Source organism: Myiozetetes cayanensis, unplaced genomic scaffold (genome assembly GCF_022539395.1).
Source record: "Myiozetetes cayanensis isolate MyiCay16 unplaced genomic scaffold, myiCay2020 scf3, whole genome shotgun sequence".
Lineage (NCBI taxonomy): Eukaryota > Metazoa > Chordata > Aves > Passeriformes > Tyrannidae > Myiozetetes > Myiozetetes cayanensis.
This window is the reverse complement of record NW_026087521.1, coordinates 2,417,223-2,439,849: the sequence shown is the minus strand read 5'-3', so window position 1 is coordinate 2,439,849 and position 22,627 is coordinate 2,417,223. Positions and strand designations below refer to the sequence as shown.

Here is a 22,627-nt window from a genome sequence, read left to right as displayed (position 1 = left end):
GTTTTAGGTTGCCTGGAGAAGTTGTGGATGCTCCATCCTGGAAGTGTTCAAGGCCAGGTTGGATGGAGTTTGGAGCAACCTGGGATAGTGGAAGGTGTCCCTGCCCATGGCAGAGGGTTGGAATTAGATGGTCTTTAAGGTCCCTTCCAACCCAAACCATTCCATGATTCTATGCCAACACTTCTTTACCCAACAGCTGCCCTGATGATGCATCTACCAACACAAGAACACCATCTACTCTGATCATAAATGATCATAACTCCCTGGTCTGGGGAAAGAGATCCATTCCTGGGCTCCCCTGCTCATCCCAGGAGAGGGGGTTCTCAGAATCTCAGAGGTTTAAACAACACTGATTTGAGAGTTGGATTTTTATGTCCTTATCCTCATTCAAGAGTGAGGGATAAGGAAACTGGGCTCCTGGATGCAATTTTTGGTGAGCCACCCAAAAGCAGCATGAACTGGTCAAACCACAGTGCACATGTCCATGCAGTGCTCTCTGTCTGGGCTCTGTAGCTCAGTGCTGAAGCAGAGAGGAAAAAGGGACTAAACCCACCTTGGTGGGACTGGTGGGGTTCCAGTGAAATGCTCCTCTGGCCCCATCAGCAATGGTCACCACAGAAAACAACAGATTCCTATGGAGGAGCAAACCTCTCACACACTAGAGCTACCTCAGGAATTTGGGAAGGAGGATCAGTTTCCCTCCTCTCACAATTCCTTCTACAGCATCCAGAAATGTGTCCACACTATCAGCTGACTCTGCTTCACAAGTAATTCTTCTGCAGGCTGCTGGGAAGGGTGAAGCAAGACTTGTTTTACTGGAGCCCTGGTGATATGAGAGAATAGTCCTGGTCACCTCCATCAGGCCAGACTTTTCTTTTTGGTCTGAGATTGTCCTTGGACTTGAGGACTTCCATTCCTGGGAGTGTTCAAGGCCTGGTTGGAAAGCACTTTGAGAAGTCTGGTCTAGTGGAAGGTGTCCCAGCCCATGGCAGGGGGGTGGAACAAGATGAGCTCTAAGGCCCCTTCCAACCCAAACCATTCGACTGATTCCATGATTTTAAGTGTCCCTTGTTCAAACACAAGTGTATGTCCCACTGAGAAAAGCTCTTCACTAAAGCCCTGGGGAAGGACAGACCTACATTTCATGTTTTGACTTACTTCTGAACAACTTTCCTCTTGGTATCAGCTGGTTTGTGCTCAGGTTATTACCTCAGGTGCATCCCAGACTTCAAGGAACTTGTAATACTTATGTTGGCTGACTCAACACTGAGACTGGCCACTGCACTCTTCAGATTTCCCCTATCAGTTATCAACAGCATTATTAAAAATAGTGACAATTACATGATTTACTTGGTCTCTTCCCCTTCCTGGTAAACAGTTTCTGGGGGTTAATGCATGAGACCTGGAAACTCTGGTAATCGCTTTTCAACCAAAGCAAATACCAAACAAAACTGTGCTGGTAAATCTTCTTGACTTAATGATTTTTGTGGTCTTCAGTGTCAAAAAAGTGAGATAAGACAACTGCAGTGGGAAAACTAAGCCCTCTTACCTCCTGGAGCAAGGTTGGTCTATGCTGGGTTGGACTGAACCTTCAGAAGTGTCCAGGAGGGAATGAAAAGTGGGAAGAGAAGGACTGAGGAACAGTTGGACTCTGTGATCTTGGAGGTCTCTTCCAACCTAAATTATTCTACAATTCTGTGTTGGGAGAGGAAGGTGACCTTGGGTGGCTGCATTTCCCCTTCTCCATCGTTCTCCTGTGCTGTCTGTTCAAGAGCAAACAATCTCTAACACCTCCTTCCAGACACACCCAACTTTTCCCACACTCTTTCTTGGAAGGCTCAGTCTGCAAAAGCACATGGCATGATGGATTTTATCTCACTGACAGGTGACCACCCTCACAGGGAGGACACGATGCGACTGCAGAGTGACTGTTCACCTTTTCTTCCTCTAAACCAGGCACAAAGCCCCAGAGCAAACCCTGCAGTGAAAAAATAATCTTGGCTCTCTCAGTAAGGCCTCAGAGAATCTCCACAAATTCCCTTTCCCCATTTCTGATGGTGCTGAAAAGTGTCAGCATTAATTATGTGACTGCAGTATTTGAGAAACACCCATAAAGAGCAGCCTGCTCTGGATATTAAGAGCCTGCCAATTGACTTCTAGGAATTTTGGCACCAGTTCTCTCCACGTGGCTTGAGAAACAGGGTGGAATAAACACCGATTTATTGGGAATTTTTGGTCAAGTGTGGAAAGGGAGGTGGGGGAAAAGAAATCAAAGGAAAAGAACTCATCCGTGTTGTAGTAGGGCTCATTCTTCTGCTTGTGTCTTTGTTTCTAGTTGTATTTTTACATGCACTTAAAAAATAGTTAAGCTCAACAGGTGAGGCTGGGAAGAAAGATGCCAAGACCTCTCATAGACTGGGGGGATGCTGGGACAGTGGTTGGAAATGGGAAGGGCACTGAGGGGGACAGGGGAGGAAGCCCACGCATTTACATCACAATTCTGGCACATTTTCCAAGCAAAAAGCCAAAACCAGCTCAAACACCAAATAAAGAGGAACAGAAAGAAGGAAAAAATAATAAGGAGGAGGTGAAAGAGAAGCAAAATGCAGATTTTCTTTCAGCTCCTGGGCATTGGGGGAAAGAAGAGGGTGGAGAGAAAGCAGAAATGCCTAAATGGGAACTCGGGAAGGGTTAAGGCACCAATCTCATGGTGCCTCCCATTCCCTCTAAGTGTTTCATTCTCAGTGTCTCTGAGGTGTTCAAGTTTTTCCTCGAAAAATATATATATAATATACAGATGAAAAACTCCGTACCAGCAAGAAGAAACAAAATAACAACAGTGGCAAACGAAACAACCATAGTAAACCAAACCCACAGCCCTGAAAACCACGGAAAGAACCAGGGTGAGTCTCAGATTTCCCCTGTGGTGTTCCTCTGACTCCAGGAGGATCACACCAGTTCATTTTGATACTTTCTTTTTTTTTTTTTTTTTTTTATGTTAAACAGCTTCTTCTTCCTTCCATGTGCACATGTCCAGGCAGGATTGCCCATCACTCATCACCACTTCCCTCCAAGCCAGCTACTTGTCCTTAGACTCCTACCATCCAGCTGTGAGAACAAGGCATGACAATAGGGTCCATATTTATCTTTTTGTGGCACTTTGTTTGTCAAAACCTTTGGTTTCTTCTCCTTTTTTTTTTTTTAAATTTTAAATTTTTCCCCTTTTTTTTCCTTTTTTTTTTTCCTTTTTTTTTTTTTAAGGTAGTTATAAAAAATATCGTGTTTGTGTCGTTGTTGTTGTTGTTGTCACTTCCTTACCACTGGCTCTGGTGGGAATTCCAAGCCCACTTTCACAGCCATAATCAATGGATCTGGAACATGCGCCGACGTCACCAAATGGAGCAACAAAACCATGGCAGAACCAAGCAAACCCAAACCATCCCCTGTGCACAGGCCTCTTAAAGATGCTGAGATGTCCATAAGGTGCATGATGAGTCCATCAGCTCAGCAATCCAACAGAAAGCAAGCAAAATGAAAAGGGGAGGAACACACCCACGCACACACGGATACACACACACACACACACACACACACACACAAAATAAGAATAATCAGAATCAAGAGAGAAATGTCTGGGGTTTTAAAACCAAGATGTGTCCATAAGTTTGCTGTTTCAATGTGAATTTTGTGGTGTTCTCGCCACAGACACATCCAGTTTGGGACTGCTGTCGGAAATGGGTTTTGGGGATCACTTGGGATCTGCTTGGCTGAGGGAAACCTGCTCACTGACTGAGCCCTGTTTGCACCACACCCCCCCCCGCTTTTCCATGCACTCATGGTCTGTCACTCTGAGGAGGTTCTGGTTGGACAGCTAAAGGCATCAATAAACCCAAATACACTCGTTCTCCAGTCAATTTACACACCCTGTCTTTACCCCTTCCTCCCTCCAGGTGCAAAGCAGATGCAGGCTGTAGCTCTGAGGATGATGAGGTGGCTGTGGGCTGATTCTCCAGCCACTCCTCCATCTGTGAGGGAGCTCTGCTGGTTTCTGGGAGGTGAATGCAGGCCCAGCTCTTGCCTCCACGTGTCCAAGGTTCTCCACACCCCGAGGGTCTCTGCCCATGGTGTTATCCAGGCTCTGTGAACACAACAGCCAAAGGCAGGAGAGATGAAGGAGTTCACTCCTCTTTGGTTGGCCATGAAACAGGTTGAGATGTTGTTCTGGAGGAGCTGAGCAGAGGATGGGACAGGGTGATCACCTACAACAGTCCCGTGGTGACAGTGATCTCTGAAGGGGTTAGAAGTGCAAAGAGAGATAAAATCCTTCAGCAAGGCCTGTTGGTTGCAGAGATGGACAGGAGGAAAGGCCAGGAGTTGGCACCAAAAGGCAGATAGGCTTAACAGAGACCTCCAGAAGACCTGCAGTTCAGCTGAGGGTATCCAGGTAGAAGAATTTTTTGCACTGCTTCCTTTGGATTTCCTCCAAGATTTCCTTCCCAAACGTGTGCTGACATTTCCTCTTAGGAGGGGCTCGGAAGGAAGGTTTTACCATCAGTCCTGTGCACCACCTTGGTTCCTGGCAAGTCCTTCAGTGCCCTGCTGATATTCCACCATGAGAAAACAACACCTTTGTTCCAGCTGAGGAAACAAAACGGAAAGAATTTACAGAAAAAAAAAGAAAAAATATCCCTCTGGTTGGTTTGTCAGGGTTTTTTGTTGTTGTTGTTGTTGTTGTTGACACTGGAACAAAACGAGACCTGTGGCTCTTGCTTTCCAAGCTGAGGTGGGAACAAGGGAGATGCTGTGCTGTCCATTCATTGCCAGAAGGAGCAGAACCACCACTGACAGGAGGCCACGGAGCAGAGAGAGCGTTTTTGCCGCAGTGCTACGACCAACAGGACACGACGGTGAAAAGACGGAGGGGGACACGTGTCTCTTGGAAAAATAAGAATAACCATACGAAACACATGGGCAGGGGAGGGTTGCTCTTCTCCTCCTCCTCCCCTCTTGACCCTTTCCCTGCCCCAAGGGAGCAGCTACAACCAGGCAGGTCAGAGCCACAGTGGTGCCACCCTGGCGTTTTCCGGGGAGCCCTGGGGTTCCTCTCCCGGTGGGTCACTCTCAGGAGATGGAGTTGCAATGGCTCTGCAGGAGAGGAGCCGGATTTGCTCTGCCCTCCAGGATCCCTGCAGGCAGCTGCCTTCCCCTCGGGGAGACTTTGAGTAATACTGAGTTCATTTCCATGTCCACTCCAGGGGCTACGAGCCCTTGGAGGGCAGTTAAAGCAGCATGACAGAAGTTACCTCCCAGTTTCGCCTCTGCAGAGTTGATGATGAGATGCTTGGGGAGGGTTTGTGGGGGGTTGGTTTTTTTTCACGTGTTCAATAGTTTTTCTCTAGGGTGAAGGCAGAGGGGAAGCTGTGAAAAGGAGAGCTCCACCTGAATTGTCTTCGTGGCCCCAGAGCCAAGATTCCTCTGCAGTCTTTTCCTTTAACCCCTGGGGCTCTGTCACTTTGTCCATAGATGTGGAAAGAGAAAGAAATGAGGGAGAAAGGAGAGAGAGAAAATGAGAGAGAGAGAGAGGAGCTGTGTGGGTGACTCTGCTTACAGCCCATCAAAACTTGCACTTGGTAAAGATGATGATCTTGAGTGAGGCACGACTTGGTTTATCCCTCCCAGGGTGGCCCTGGCAGGACAGTTCTCAGCTGTCTATGCTCATGAGGGTTATGACTTGTTCAAGTTTGTAGGCAAGTTTCTGTTTCCCAGCCTGGTCGTCTTGATCGAGGGCTCCGAGAATCTGGAAAAGGAAAGAGGAAAAAGTGACAGGGTTTATTTTTTTTTTTCCCCAAAAAACAACTGAGTCCAGCATCTTATAGCAGCAGATCAGGATTAGCTTTCTCTAAGGTAAGTCCCAGGCTTGGTTAAGATCTTGTACAGCAGGTCAATCAGCCAGCAGGGAAGTAGGCAGGCAGTTTGGGTTTGATCTCACTAAATACAGACTTTTAGGTTTGAACCAGTTAAACAGATTCTTGTCTTGGAGATCAGTTATTTAACAGCTGAATTCATCACCTGGCCATGCCACTTGAGGGGTCTCACCTGGCCTTCAACACATAGAGCCATGCAGGACACCTCAAAGTCTGTGTTGTGCCTGCTGGACCATTCCTGGGTGTTTTAGGGTACCTGGAATGGCACTGGCCACATGTTCCTAAACAACTTTTGGCCACATGAGATGCAGAGCTCGTGCAGGGCTCCTCTGCACCAAGCAGACCATCACCTACTGCAAGCCACCTAAACCTGCCTGACCAACAGCAGGAGACAAAAACAACGGGGATCCAGATGGAAGAGTTGCTGCGGAGACCAAAAATCCCAGACCTTCCCTTTTACATGCCCCAAGCCTTGCTTCTCACCCCGTAAATCCACCCTCCTCCCCAGCCAGGATGAAGCTAGGCATCTGTGACACGTGGATGGGCTGTGCCATGGTCCCTCAGAAGCTCTCCAAGGCTCTCACCTCCTCGCTGTACTTGCCCACGTAGGAGTAGATCTCGGAGAGCGCACTCATGGTGTTGAACTCGTTCATGTGCATGCGGGACTGCTCAGCCAGGTAGGCATTCATGTCCTGGTCGCTGATGGCTGGCATTTTGGCAATGTCTGAGTAGTACCTGGCAGAGAGAAATACAGGGGTTGCTTGAGGGGAGAGAGAATTTCCTCTCATCAAGAGATGAAATCCGAAAAAAAACCGGCATTTCGCAGTTTGGGCTCTGCTGGTGCATCAGTGAAATACCTGCTCGTACCTTTTACAGCAACGGAGATGAGTTAGGGAAATTAAACATTATTGAAGCATTGATCCTGAGCACCAGGCATGTGTTGTACTCACTCCACCCCAGTGTGAGATTGAAGCCCCAGAGAGCATCCTGGGGATGTTCTCTGTGCCATCAGAGCAGCAGGAGGAACTTATTGATGCTGGATTCCTTCATCTGGCCTGGAAGGGCTTTGAGCCCTGCTTCTAGTCCTACAGAGAAGCCCCACTGAGGGCTGAAGTCCTACTGAGGGCTCAGGATTTCACTCCCATAAACAAAAAAGAAACAAAAAAAAGACAAAACAAAACATAAAAACAACAACACAAAACCTCCCAAAAAAACCTCCTTGATTCTTGCTTGTGCCATTCACACAAGTACATCTGACCCCACTGCTGATATCACCCATCTCCACCACTCAATCCAGTCTATCCCAGCCACTCTTCTGCTCCTCAGCATCCCCATTTGGACCCAAATTTTAAGCTGATGTTTGTGGCAACAGCCTTCAACCCTCACATCCCCACTGTGACTAGGGAAAACCTGCTTCCCTTAAGAATCAACACCATTCCACCTGTGCTCAAGAGATTTGGGGCTTTATCCACAGGATTTGGATCCCCCAGAACCGCTGCCCAACAGGCTTCAGAGTGCTGAGTGATGTCTCTTTAAGGAAGTTGCTATTTTTGATGTCCTTCCTCCCCAGGGTAAGGCAGGTCTTGGAGGACAAGGTTTGCAGAAGGTAATCAGTCACTGTCATTTGCAGCTGTGCTCCGCTGTCAACTGGTTAATTAGACTCCATCATTTACATTTTTAATTTCTGCAATTTGACATTTTGTGCAGAAGGGAAAAAAAAAAAAAGAAAGAAAGGAAAGAAAAAAAAAATAGCTGCATCAATCCACAATTTTATAATTAGGAGGCAGAGGGGACAGGGAGCCAAAAGAGCTGACAGGTGTCCTGTAAACAGTACTGAGACACCTGCTGAGATGGAGCCTGTTTTCCACTGCAGAGAAATTGGACATTGAAGTGCTGTATGATAAGATTCTTCATGCAGATGAGTGGGAAAATACTCTCTGCCAGAGTGGGGTGAGCAGCTGATGGAGCCTCCTGTGAAAGGCAGCACGGAGCAAGAGCACGGGGGGAAACCCCTCCACAGTTTTGGAAAGTCTGCTTCTTGTGCCCTGCACTCCCCCCCTGGTTTACTGCAACTGGTCTCAGTTGCTATCCTGGCTTTGGGATGCTGATGTAACCCTTGGGAGATGAAGGCACAGGAGGCAGAGTTTCTTCTCCCATCTCTGAGCAAAGTCCTCTTGCCTTACTCCTTCCAGAGCCAGACTCTGGTTCATCATAAAAGCTCATGCAAACCTCATTAATTTTACTGCAACTTCCAGCAGGAACAAACGCATTCCTCTCCCTGGAGTTCTGGCATCTCGTCTGCTGGGCTCAGGAGCAGCCAAAAATGCCAATCTGACTGAGTCCCATGGTCTAAATATTGCTCACTCCCAGTACTCTGGGTCTGGGCTTGGTTTTACTTTACACTCTGCCTAAACCCCCATCCCCAAGTACACCTGAAGAGCTGCCTGTGAGTAAAGCAGGCATTCAGAATTCCCAAGAGGAGCTTCCCTGCAGAATTACCTCCAGGAGGAGATGGTAAGCAGGATGAATGGATATTTCTAGGCCTTTACCACTTCCAGAAGAAGCCAAACAAGTCTCAGCATCAGCTGCTGGCCCAAATCAGATCTGTGCTACAAGGACAAGAGTGTCAGCAACTGCTGGCATCCATGACATTGCTGAGGAAACAAGGAATCCTATGGCCAAAAAGCAAGGTGTGCCTGGGCATCCAAAAAAAACCCCCTACATCCATGTGCAACCAGCACAGTTGACAGACTTGTGGGGAAAACAGGCTGGCAATGCAGTGAAATGCATTGATTTATGGTGCCTCACAAGAGCCCATGGGGAAGAGCCCATGGAGAAGAGCCCAGCTCCTCCTGAATGTTGACTGGCACCCTCCTGGTGGGTGCAATGAGACGGGAAGGGGATTAAATCACAGCAAAAATAAACGAGGCAGGTGGAGGAAAGCAGAGGTGCCAGTCTGGCTCTGACAACCAGTTGAAATGTTCCCTTTTCCCCTCTCGTTCAGCTGTCATCAAACGGCGGCAGGATGGTGGGTGTAGGGACAGGCTGCTCCCAAAAAGTGGAGCATCAGACACTTCTCATCTGCTCCTCCAAGTTTGTCCTGTGTCCCTTCCACCTGGTAGCAGCAGCCTCTCGAGTCTGTGACTCACGAGGGGCTGAAAGCTCCCCATCCCTTTCCAGCCCTGCAGAGATAATTTTCCGGCAGCACAACGCTCCCATGACTCATCTGAGCGAGGAAGAGCGGCAGGAAATGCTCCCTGCAGCGAGGGCCGGGATGCAGGGATCTGAGTTTCAAGAATCAGAGTTTCAGGGCCTGGAGGCCTCCGTGGCCATGACAGGCTCTCCAGCTGTGATCTCAATGTTCTGGGTTCACGGGCCATTACCCACCATCAGACCAAAGTGTCCCCATCTCCAGACTCGATGCCCTGGCGTCACACACCTGAGCAGTCATTCCCCATTAAGGCTGCACGCCAAGATATTGGGGAAATACGTTTTGTGGCAAAACTGAAAGAAAAAGAAGGGGGTGAAAGAGCATGTACCGATAACCAGACCTATCTGAGGGAGAAGACGTAACATCCTTCCACCCGAATTCTGCAGTGGCTGGCCCGATGACTTATTTACACAGAAGAGTTTTTAATGAAGCCATCATTGCGCTCTCTAAAGAAATGATGGATGTGTCTATTAAAGCAGCCTAGCAGGGAGATGACAACATCCCTGCTGAGTCTTTATTTACCTTCTATTCGAGCCGGGACCCTCAGAGGTACTTAGGGCCTCCCTGCCATTTGCATCCCCCTTAACGCAAAAGCTGTCACCAAACTCCTCCCCTCCCGAGATCCTCGCACTTCCACTGCTGGAATTTGCAGTCTGTGTGTCTGTCTGTGTGCTGCTCCCCTCAGACCCTGCAGCTGGCAGCTCTCCCTCACACCAGAGCCGAGCCATGAGGTAATTCCAGGAGGAATGGGATGCTCTGTCACTGGTGAACAACACCGAGCTGAGGGCTCAGATCCCACCTGAGACGTGGACGGGGCATTGGATCGCACTTCCAAAGCCAGCAGGAGGCTGGGAACACAGGACTAAGCCAGATTCCACTCTGAATGAGGCAGAAAGGTGGCCAAGAAGCAAATTCAGCTTAACCTGCACCCAAAGGGTCAGGAGTGAGAGCCTGAAGTAGAAGGCAGTGACTACTTGGTCAGATGTGCATCACTTGCCAGCTTGCTCCTGCAGATTTGCTGCTGTTCCCGTTCTCCAGTTGTGGTTATGTCCAGTGGAGCCTTTCCCAGCTGTTTCCAGAAGATCCTTAGCCACAAATCGAAAGATCCAGCCTTATGTGTTTGAGTTTCCCCTGAATCCCAGGAACAGCCTCCATTCTTACCTCAAGGCTGTTTATCCTCTGATACGACAGGAAATTTGATCATTAGATTTCAGAAGCAATAAAAACAATGAGGAACTGGGGTTAATCCATCATTCCAGCACATCATCAGCTCAGATGGAGGATGTGAGGGTAACCAGGCCTTGGGATGTGACCTCACAGGTATCTTCAGCACAGCAACTCACTCCAGCCTGGCTTGGACTGGAGAGCTCATGAGAACATCCAGTGCCACCGAAATATGGAGAAGGATTTGGGATGCACCAGCAGAGAGTTCTAAAGAATAATTGTTCTTTTTTGTTCCACAGCCTCCTCCTTCCCTGGGCTGTCTTTGTTTTCTTATGTTTTGCTTTGTTTTGCTTTGTTTTCCCAAGGAAAGCAATACAACAGCGACCTGGGAATACATCACAATGACCCGGGAATACATCACAGCCCTGTGTTTATCCAGGGGTAAATGCTCTTTCCTTCAGCACCAACCTGGAAAGGCTCCTTAGGGGAGCTGTTTCACCAGAATAACTGTGCCTGCTGCCACTCAGTAACTCATTAACTCAACAAAAAGGGAAGAGAAAAGCCGTGTTGCCAGTGCTTCCTCTCCAGCCTGAAATTTTCCAGCCCAGCCCATGGTTTAGGCAGCTTAGCATGGAGCTAATTGCCTTCCAAAAGATCTTTTTGTCGCCGTTGTTGTTTGTCGCTGGGTTGGGACTGCGCTCATTAATAATCATTTTAGCATATGAAAAGCTTGTAACGAATCCATGAGCTGCAGACGGCAGAGCAATTACAGCAATCACATAATTAGGGTTATGCAATAGCCGGCTGTACCCAGACCACTGGAGGAGGAAAAGATGCTTGAAAGGGATATGGGGGACTGCTAGAGCAGGGAAGGGCTGATGGAAAGCTTGGGAACAACCTCGTGGCCAGCTTTTTTTGTGGGATGAAGTGAAGCAATGCAAGGACATGCTGTCAGTTCTGGTTTTGACACAGAATGGCGGTTTTAGTTTCCTGGGAAGAATCTGAGCTGTTGGGTGAGGCCCTGGAGCGGATTGCCCAGGGAAATTGTGGATGCCCCATCCCTGGAAGTGTCCAAGGCCAGCTTGGATGGGGCTTGGAGCAACCTGGTCTTAGTGGAAGGTGTCCCTGCCCATGGCAGGGGGTTGGAATGAGATGATCCTTAAGATCTCTTCCCACCCAAACCATTCCAGGATTCAGCCACAGCCTGTTAGCCCAGACTGACCCTATTCCAGGGAGAGGCTTGAGGCCAGGCTGTTGGACACTGATTGGACTTTGGCAGTAACAGCATGACAGTTGAGCAAAAGGCATCCAAAATTAGCTGAAGACCTGTCAGTTCTTCCAGAGATTTGCCTTGAAGAGCTTTAGGGAATTTAGGGAACGATTCTGTCTGTGTATGCAAACCCTTGCTAGGGCAATGATTTCATTTTGCCTGTGCTTGGCTTTTCCTGCTGCTTTTCAGCTCCAAATAAACAGTGGAGAACGGATGGACAGCACTGACTAAGTGGCTGAAGAGTGAATTGGTGCACAGGTAGTTTCTCTGGGAGGAGAAATCATCCAGCATCACCTCAGTGCAGAGGATGTGTGGAGCTGTCCCCTTGAAAGGCAGAGACATTTTCATCCTGCCTGCTGAAACCTGCACCCTGTAAGAACAGCATCTTGCTGTGATGAGAAAACATTAGGTTGGTTGTTCTGTTTTGTTTTGTTGAGATAAAAAGTGAAGAAAGGCGAGTGAACAGTCTTCAGATGCACCAAACTCTGCCCCAGAGAGGCAGGGGATGGGCTGCACCCCCTGCTCTGGGGATGGGATGAGATGATGTGGCCTTTAATTACAGCCAGGGAGATTTTGGCTGGCCGTGAGGGAAAACACACTGATGGGAAGGACAGGGAAGCACAGGAATGGATCGCCTGAGGACAGCAGAGGCTCTGTTGTTGGAGGCCTTTAAGAAAGGGGTAGACAAGCATCTGTCAGGAAGGCTTTAGACAGAGCTGATCCTGCCCTGAGGCAGGAGCTGGTCAGGTTGACCTCTCGAGGCCCCTTCCAGCACTTTTTTTTATTATCTCTGCTGACAACACCCCCTGCCTTGACCCTTGGCATGCAGTAGTTCGAGCCTTCTTTCTGACAGAGGAATGAGACACAGGAGTCTGTGTTTTTTAAAGTAGAGCCAGGATTTGCACCTGTCATGTGATGCTCTTTTTTTAAGGCCCTGGGATTTTCTGTTTGAAACCTCAATAACTTACAATGTTTGGGAGCATGAAACTTATAACCTTTATTGTATTAAACTAGTCCAGTTGTTGGTTTTTTTTTTCCCTAAAGTTGGCTGCAAAGGGGCCAACAGACATCAAGCACTGCACAGGTAGAGACCTTCTAGTGAATAAAGAGTCCTGAAACCCCAGGCTGACACACTCTGTAGGTTAGGTCATGAATAGGTACAGACTTGCTGTTCTGTGCATTCCAAACACACTCCCAAAGCATTTCCTAACAAGCCTAAGACCTGGCATCTAAAACTAATGGCATGTAAATCATAGGTGCTTCAGGAATCACAGAATCATGGGATGGTTTGGGTGGGAAGAGACCTTAAACATCATCCAGTCCCACTCCCTGCCATGGGCAGGGACACCTCCCACTATCCCAGGTTGCTCCAGAGCCCCATCCAACCTGGCCTTGGACACTTCCAGGGATCCAGAGGCAGTCACATTTTCTCTGGGCAACCTGGGCCAGGGTCTCCCAACCCTCTGAGTAAAGAATTTCTTCCTAAGTTCTGCCTAAATCTCTCCCTTTCAGTTTAAAACCATTCCCCCTTGTCCTACCACTATGTGCCCGGGTAAGGAAAACCAAGGAGGTGAGACCATGGACACAGGACCTGGGTACCACCAGCTCAGGCAGGCAGTATTTACACCCAGGTTAACATGATTAAATGCAGGTGTTATGACTCTGAATCCCACATATCACTTCAAACTTCTTTTAGTCCTGATCCTGGCAGGCCTATTTTGAATGGTCTTCACTGGAAGACTCTTAAGTTGTTAAGAATACTTGCAATGCCTCCGTTGACTTTCAGTTTTTCTTTGAGGGGCTCTTTTCAATGCACAATGAGCAGCCAAAAGGAGACCAAGTCCCTGCAGGGATGAGGAAAAAAAAGGCACCAGTTCCTCTCCTTGCAGCACTGCAGGTATTTTGGGCACCAGTGTGAAATGGAAATAGTCTTTGGCTTCTGCTTTTTGTGCTCTGCCCCTTTCCAGGCTCCCACATCCCTGTCCCCATGCCAGGCTTCAGTAGGGAAACATCATATTGATTGTGATGCAGGCAATTAAATGGTGTTAATGAAGTTCAAACAAGTGTTATCATAAGCTTGGCAGCATGGAGAGAAATGAAAGGTCAGCCACAGCCCTTTGTCATCTTTTCAGTGTGGCGTTGAATGCTAATGAGACAGCCCCAATTAGAACAGGCTCCCCTTTGTATTGCTTGGGGATTGCATCAAATGCTCCCAAGTTCTCCAGATTTCCTGGCTCAAAGGGGACATTTGAAGTAAACTTGAAAAGATGCAGATCTGAAGCTGCTCTAATGTAAATTCAGCAGAGCCTATGGAGTTTTACCAACTGAAGTCAGATGAGATTCTGCTCCACCGTTACCATTCTTTTCCCCTTTTTTTTTCCTTTTTTTTTCTTTTTTTTTTTTGACTCATATAATGATAATTGAAAAGCCTCCACTTTGTTTTAGAACTGCAGCCTGGCTCTTCGTGGCTTCAACAAAAGCCAAATAGCCTGTCCCCATTTCCTGGGTTAATTCTCCTGCCTCACCAGGCCTCGTCTCCTGCAGCAGAAAACCCAAGATGGTGTCTGCAAAGTGACACTTCTTAACCAGGAGTTCCAAGCTCTGGGGGTATAATTTGAACAGTGAACTAGTTTTTCCCCCCAAAGCCAGGATTTCTCAGCAGGGTTGTTTCAGCAGGCAGAGTCCACCTCTGGCTTCCAGTAGTGTTGTAAAGGATTATCATAGAATTATGGAATGGTTTGGGTTGGAAGGGACCTTTAAAGGTCATGTAATGCCCCTGCAATGAGCTTCAACTAGACCTAAGTGAGGCACAATAGTTTTTCCTTGCTGTTGTCAGCAAATCCATTGCCTTGGATAATTATAGAAATGGGCACTAAAACAACCAAACTGTCAGAATGTCATGGAAGTTCTCAATTTCCTTCACAGCTTTCTGTGGAATTGCAAAAATTGGTAAATTTTAAAATTTTTGGATTAGGAGGTGTCAGGAATCCTAATCCTGAACCCAACACTTGGAATCATCACAAACAAGTAACTGAAAACATGAGAAAATCCTTCCATGAGCCAAACAAACAATTAAAGCCACTGAAGAAGAGTCCTGATGGTCTTGCTGTTGAAGTCTTTTGGAATCAAATTTCCAGGTGACTCCTGTGTAGAAGTAGACCACTGGTCAGACCACATTTTGCAATTATTCCCCTCTCAATGGACATCCACAGCCCAAAGAGGTGGAAAACCAATGTTTGAAGGATTGGAGGAAGGTACTTTCACCCATTCCTCGCTTCTTATGCCAAGGTCATTCCCTGATCTGAATTCCAGGAGTCCTGAAGGCACATTCCACACAAAGGAACCAGTTTTTCCAAGGGGTGGCTCGGAGTGACCCAGCTCAGCTCCATTCCAACAGCTCCTTAAAAGCCAGGAGTCTCTCCTTCCTCCAGAGTGCCTCTGGGTTGGGTACAATCTCCCACTGCCTAATTACCCTCTCAGAGTTTCTTCTTCATCAAAGAAGTTCATTTCATTTCAGGTTCTTCTGATTTACTCGACCACTCCTTAAACTCCACGACTGAAAAACCTTTTTATCTCCTGATTCACCCTTTGAAGAAGTCTAGTGGTCTTGAAGGATGCCACCTCCAGCTGATGCTGACTACAGAAATAGCTCCAACCAGGACTGGAAGCCTTTGGATTTGGAATAAACTCCCTCAAAGCACAATTGCAGAATGGAGAAAAGGAATTAATTAGCTCGGGGTAGAACTGAAATTATATTTTATTCATCCCTGAGAGTTTTTTTTTTTTCCCCTTTCATCTACCACAGCATCCAGGTGCCACTGCCTTGAGTCAGTGGATCTGACACTCAAAAATACAAGCAGGGAAGAAGCTGTAACCATATTCCAAAGCCCACAGCCTCCCCTTGGGCTTCAGTTCAAGTTGTCAGACATGAGTGCAGAAAACAACGCAGCACATGCTGGGGTCAGACATCCAGTGATGTTTAGGAGCAGCAGGAGGTGTTATGTACCTCGTTTGCAAACCCAGTTGTTTGGGAAAACTTCCAAGGAAATGCAGCCACCTACTGCTGAAAATCACTGGGCACCAGGATTTCACTTCCAAGAAGTTGTGAAGCGAAATCAATGCTGGAAAAAACAAAGTCAGAAACTGCAGCCTTTTGTTTATCCAGAGAGAGAAAAAAACGTGCTGCATAAGGAAATTCCTATTCTCCACTTTTGTACCTCAGTTTGTCACTCAAATGTACCTCAGTTTGTCACTCAAATGTATCTCAGTTTGTCACTCAAATGTGCCATCTCCAAAGATAAAAATCAACCAGGTTCACCTGTCAAACAAACCATTTGTCCACAGAGAACAACCACACACAAAGAATGTTGTTAAAGCATCACTAGAGTGTGACACCTTTGGGTGACTGTTGGTGCAAACGTGATTTGTAAGTGAATCTCAGACACTTCCTTCCCATTATCCAGGTCAATCCAGCAATCAGCCTCAATACATACTAAGGAACTTGGACACTGTACCAGAAGTAGGTCATAATTAAGCAAGGTAGCTTGTGAGAGCCTTACAGGTTGCCTAGAAACCACACTTGCTGAAGTGTTTAACCACATCTAAAAATAATTGTCCAGACAAATCACACACCAATGGGAGGACTGCTGGAAAAAATGCTGCCTCGTGCCAACCAGGGGACAGAGCTCTTTGATCATTCACGCTCCTCTTTGAGAGAAAAGCATCCCCACCAAAGGAAATCCAGGGATTTCTAGAGCAGGGTGAGGTGTCTACAGCAGCAGAGGTCTCCTACAATCTGCATGACACAGTATCAGCTTTAGGCCATGCCTATGAAGTCACCCAGAGTAAATCATTGCTGAAAACTGGGTGCATTGTACAGGAACGATCTGTAAGATAAACCTGCCTTTGTATTTACAGAGTAGCAGCCACTCACCACCTGTCCAGGTCCCAAACCTGTCAATAACACTGGGAAAGCCTTGGAAAACAGAGCACAGCTCAACTGCTGCAAAGCTTCCTCCAGCAGAAAGGATCCCACTGACTGGAGGGCAGGGTGGGCTGGTTGCTTGTCCTGGGGCAAACCCTGCAGAAGCTGAAGCTCTAAAGTGCTGCAGGAATGGTTATTTTGGTTGTGTTCCCTGTGGAGCAGCTTTGCCAGACACTGACTTTCAGCACAGGAGACTGAACAGCAGATCCACAGCTCTTGCAGATGTGGATAAAACGCTTGGAAAGACCTGTGACCCTTCAGAAGAAACACCTGCAGAGCTTCAGTCACCAGCCTGTCAATCTTCTGGCATCTCACTCAAAGCACCGAAGAGCCTCCAGGGAAAGTTGCTGGGAGATGATTGTATGTCCCCTGGGATCTAGGCAGTGTGGGGACTGTCACAACGATGCTGAGAACAGCAAACCACTTCTGGTCTGTGTGGAAAGACTTGGAAGCCCGTTTGCTTCACAGGGCTCAAACACATCACCTCCCCTTCCTTCCTCCCTCTACAGCTTCTCAACAGTTTCTCCTCAAGAGAAACAATGATGGAAAACACCTTCTTTCACACCTCTAATTAAATTCCCATCTCAGCTGCAAGGCACGTGAGAACAACAGAAAAAAAAAAAAAAAAAAAAAAAAGGCTGACATGGAGATTTCTGCTCGGCAAAACCCAAAGGAAAAAAAAGCCCAGAGGCATCTCCCAAAAGCAACAGTGATGGTACCTCCTGGTATCACGAAGCAGGGGCCTTGCTGAATCACTTATTCCTATTTCTAGGGCTAAGACTCACCTTTCCACCCAGTTCTTGTAGCTGGGGATGTCCTTGGCGTAGAGGAGCTTGTTGGAGGGGGAGTCTTTGCCCAGCCGGTGCTCTGAGGTGGAACAGGAGTCCATGAAGGTCTGGGCCACCACAGACAGGCAGGCGTCTGTGATGCTGTTTTTGTGGATGTCGAACACAAACTGGGGGTTCTTGATCATGTTGACCCAGAACCTTAAGGGGAGGCTGCAAGAGGGGAAAGACAGTCAGGGCACAGCTCACAGGCTTTGGTGTGGGGGGTTACAACGGCAAGTGGGGGATGGAAGTCAAAAATCATGGTGTGGAGATGAGGATGTCAGGATAAGCTTGATAATAAAATAAATTCCCCCCCTACACAACTCCAGGGATGGCACCTCAGGAGCAGCTTTGCTCCCTGTTATCCTCACAGGGCAGATTCTGCCAGTCTTTAAGTCAATACAGTCTTATTAAAGGTGCACATAAATTAATGGGAGTGATTGGATATTGGGATGGGCAGCCCAGGGAAGGGGTGGAGTCACCATCCCTGGATGGTGTTCAAGAAGAGACTGGATATAGCATCAGTGCCATGGTCTGGGTGACAAGGTGGTGTTGGATCAAAGGTTGGAGTCAGTGATCTCAGAGGGCTTTTCCAACCTGGTTAATTGTGTGATTCTGTGATAACTGAGGTGAGGACAATGCTTCCAAGCTTCTACACATTAAGTTGCAATGTAATTTGGCCCCTACTGGCTGCTTCATCAGACAAAGATAGGCATTGCATCCACAGAATTTATGGATGGTAAGGGTAGTGAGGCACAGGAAGAGGTTGCCACATCCCTGGAAGTGTTCAAAGCAAGGCTGGGCAGGGCTTTGAGCAACCTGGTCTAGTGGAAGCCCACGGCAGGGGGGTGGAATTAGATGACCTTTAAGGTCTCTCCCAACCCAAACTGCTCTGTGATTCTAAACATTTGTCATTGAGGGACTTGGCTTTGAGCCCTCACAGCGACCCCATGGGTGGAGGGGTAGGTAGAGCTCCCAGGATGAGACTGGGAATGTTCATGGCGTGCACTGCGAGCTGTGGACACCACATCCCAACCCACCGCTCAAACCCAAGGCTGCAAACGACCCCAACACCCTGGGCATGAAGAAGTTGTTACATGACAGGGAAAACCCTGTTGCCTCAAGGAAAAAAATTAAAAAAGGAGGAACTGGGAAACAAGCACTGTAGCCTTTGAAATGAAAATCCATCTGCACTAACCAAGGAAATGTTATTCCAATTGCAATCCAAAGGCCTTTCTCCCTTCCATTTTTTTTTTTTTTTTTTTTTTTCCAAAAGAGAGGTTCATTTGGATGAGATGCCCCGAGGTATCAACCTCCAGCCTTTGCCTCAAGCCTTTTTGTCAGGGCAAATGCATTCAAGTGATCATGGCCTAGGAGCTGAGATGTGTCACTGATCACAGAGCCGAGCTCTTGTCTCTCTGTCAGGCAGAATGTTAAGCCAACCTTCACTCTCTGCACCTTCCCAAGAGGAGGATGTTATTCAGCTTAACAAACTCTCCTGATATTCCAGCTGAACTCCCCAGTTCCTTCCATTTGCTCATTACCCCCATGTGTTCACTGTAAAAAATTCGGCTCCAAGGGTGAGACATTTTGGGTGACAACAGGCAGTTTAACGTGTCCTGACAGAGGGATGACATCATGTTTTCCTAAACCACTTTGTGTTCTCCTGACCCCCAAAAAATTACAGGGCAAATGTGAGAAAAGCCCCGCACAGCGAGGTTCAGGAGAAGTGGGAGATGCTGGAAATCAGAGAATTAAAGACTGGTTTGGGTGGGAAGGGACCTTAAAGATCATCCAGTTCCAACCCCCTGCCATGGGCAGGGACACCTTCCACTAGACCAGGTTGCTCCAAGCCCTGTCCAAGCTGGCATTGGGGCAGCCACAGCTTCTCTGGGCAACCTGTGCCAGGGCCTCTGAGTCATGAATGAGTAAAGAATGAGACATGATGGAGTTGTGGGGGAAAACATTTTGGGCTAGGGATGGAAGATCATCAGTTGGAGGATGAGGTGGCTGAGTGACGCCCTCAAAAGTCCTCCTGCAGGTGTTTGGATGAGGGGCACAGCCAGGATGAGGATGAACAGAGCCCATGTGTGTGACCCCAAGTGCAGGAAGGGGCTGGGGGGTGACGGCCCTCGAAGCCCCTGATGTGACTTCGAGTTAATTTAATCTGATTGAATGGATTTCTCCAGACTGCCCCTTTCCCCACACACACGCACACACTCTCTGCCTTCCCCCCTCCCCCCTTAAACAAACCTGCTGCTCATTTAGTCTGAGTGGCTGCAATCAGCCTTAGATTAGCGCCGCAGATAATGTTAATAATATGCTAATGTTTCATTAGTTGAAAGCCTCTTTGGTGCGTGGGGTTTCTTTTTTTGTGTCACTGCCTGTGACGGATCTGCCATCAGCATGGCTGGGAAAGGGGAAAAATGCATGAGCTGGGAGCCCCACGGCTCTCCTCTGCTGTTCCTTTTATAGTCCCTGTATTTGCACAGGAGAAGGGGAGGGAGTGATTCCCCAGGGAGGCCTTTCCAACAGGGAGACTCAGAGGAGAGGAGGTTCTTCTCCACTGATCCTGGTTTTTCCCCCACTGTCCTACTGCATACATGAGGAGAGGCCTGGCAGCTGGAGCAGGGGCTGATGTCACACTTTGTCACCGATGTCACACTTTTGTCACTCCCTCCAAAGAAGATTCACATCCACCTGCAGACCCTTTAAGTGCTCAGTACCATTGGAGGTGCTCTCCTGGCCTCCAGCTGCCACCCAGGATGGTCTCCTGTGGGTGCTGCACATTCCCTGTGCACGTCTGGGATTCCTTAAAAAAATCCCAGCTGGCACTGGACACCTCTGTGTGGGCAAACAAATGGAGCTTTAAGCCCCATCCTGACTACAGTGGGAATTCCAACACAGTGGGAATTCAAGCACTCTGTCTGGATGAAGACAGTGGTGCTGAATCCTCTCCCACCCCTCCCTAGGTATTCCCATGGTCCTGGGCACTGCAGCAATTAAACACTTCAGCATTTTTCCACATGAAATCCCTCAAAAACACTGCCATTCCCATGGAATACCAGCAAACTTGGGTCTGTTTAGCCAGAGGTGCTGGAGCGGGTCCAGAGAAGAGCAACCAGGCTGGTGAAGGGACTTGAGCACAAGTCCTATGAGGAGAGGCTGAGGGAGCTGGGATTGTTTAGTCTAGAGAAGAGAAGGCTTAGAGGTGACCTCATCACTCTCTTCAACTACCTGAAGGGAAGTTATAGCCAGGTGGGGGTTGGTCTCTTCTCCCAGGCAACCAACAACAGGACAAGGGGACATGGGCTCAAGCTCTGCCAGGGGAAGTTTAGGTTAGATGTTAGGAAGAAATTCTTTACAGAGAGGGTGATCAGGTATTGGAATGGCCTGCCCAGAGAGGTGGTGGATTCACCATCCCTGGAAGTTTTTAAAAAGAGATTGGACATGGCCCTTAGTGCCATGATATAGTAATTAGAGTTGGATCAGGGGTTGGACTTGATGATCTTGGAGGTCTTTTCCAACCCAATCTATTCTATGATTCTATGATCCTTGAGAGAATTATTCAGATTCTGGAACATTCTGACTTGAGAAACCCTCACCATCCCCCCCAGCAGCCAGATCCCAAACCACACGTTCCTTTAGTCTCCTTCCAGCCCAGTACCTGGTGCTGGGCCATACTGGGGTGGTGTCACTCACCAGTTGCTCTTCCAGGTGTGCCTCACGTGGGGGTCGTGGATGTTGTGTTTGTCGGCCTGCTCATCCAGGAAATCAAACATGTACTTGATAGCCAGGGGGAGGGCACTGCCACGGTGGGCAGTGCTGAAGATGGTCTCAAAGAGGTCATCCACAAACTTCTGGAGGGTGCCCTGTTGGGAATGGGAGGAGGAAGGGAAGGGGAACATGAGATAACAGGTGGGAAGAGGATGTTGAATTTTGGTACCTCCCTGGAAACAGGGCACGTCTGTGGATCCTGAGGGTGTGATGGGAAACGGGAGCCACCAAATATCAGATAAACGTGACAAGATTTGGGAATTCCAATACAGATGTCACAATACCCACCACATCTGGCTGTCAGCCAGGTCCAGGTGCTCCTTGTCCTCCCTGCTCTGAGCAATCCCTGCCTGGAAGGTGGCTGAGTCGAGGTGGGACAACTTCCCCCATTTCAAGTACACGGTGATGGAGAGGCCCTGCTTTGTTTCCACTGAGATTCCTCTCCTCTGCATCCCATCCCCACCTGCTTTACTGCACTCATGAGACCAAAACCAGCCATTTTCTAGGCTGGCTTTTTCACCCAGGGCCATTTTTTATAGCTGGGAATAGAAGTCAGATGGCTGGAGAGCACAAGCAGAAGGTGTCATTGAGACAAACAGGACAAGAGCACCTAGAGAGAGGCAGCTGGTTTACATGTGTGACTGGTTCAGTAAATAAGGCAAACTTCACCTTCATTCCCAAGAGGCCTCCTCATTTTTTCCTATCCACTGGCATGGGACTAAGGCCAATCCTAAAGGCAATGTATGGATCTGCCATGCACTACTCTGCAGACCTCAGGAATATTCACTGCTCCTCTTGGGGGGGAGAATCCCAGATCCTGGGCTTGGAAAACTCCCCTGGTGAGGATAACTGACCTTTAGCAAGAAGGAGAGGAGCTGGAATATCAGAGGGTTGGCCAGAGGGGAAGCAGATGAGCTTTAGGCTGAGTTTTGGGGGGAACCAGGCAAGGCATGTTTTCTCTGCCAGCAGAGCTTCAAAGGCATTTCTAAGTGAACAAACCACACAGCTGTGAAAATAACCAAAAATAACTGAATATCCAACAAACATTTTCTGATAGGCAAAATTTCCCCTTCTGAAAAGTAAAAAAAAAAAAACAACTTCTCTTTCTTCTCTGCAGACCCAGGAAAGAAATTTCTCCTTTCTAGAAAACAAAGCACCAGGTTCCACCAGAGCGGCTCAAGTCTACACGGAGGTACAAAAACTTAATTAGAAAGCTGATGTCTCTGGCTGATTCACCACTTGATTTATTCTTTGGGAAACCAACAGAGGCACCTTGTGTGAACTCCTACAGGGTGAGTAAAGCCCTACAGCACACATGTGGCTCAGAAAGGGGCCCTGAGGGGAAATCTTGTTGCTCTGACATGGAGGAGCTGCCCTCGGGTTCAGTTGCTGCAGGGAATTAGTTCTCTACATGCTCACCCACACAAATACAAAGAAAGCCTCTGAGGCTTTTAGGCAGGAGACTCCAGG

At 48.0% G+C, this 22,627-nt stretch overlaps 1 protein-coding gene across 2 annotated transcripts in view; it reads right to left on the bottom strand.

Moving 5' to 3' along the window:
* Window positions 1–2,971: 2,971 nt before the first annotated feature.
* The window catches only part of PLXNA4 (plexin A4), a 437,461-nt gene continuing 417,805 nt past the window's right edge, over window positions 2,972–22,627 (bottom strand). For both annotated transcript variants that reach the window (XM_050323730.1, XM_050323731.1), the window contains exons 29-32: window positions 21,083–21,252; window positions 17,339–17,551; window positions 6,509–6,659; window positions 2,972–5,797 (exon numbers count right to left, since the gene is read on the bottom strand). In XM_050323730.1, coding sequence (XP_050179687.1) covers window positions 5,702–5,797; window positions 6,509–6,659; window positions 17,339–17,551; window positions 21,083–21,252 — 630 coding nt within the window. In that variant the 3' untranslated portion in view covers window positions 2,972–5,701. The remainder of the gene's footprint in view (window positions 5,798–6,508; window positions 6,660–17,338; window positions 17,552–21,082; window positions 21,253–22,627) is intronic.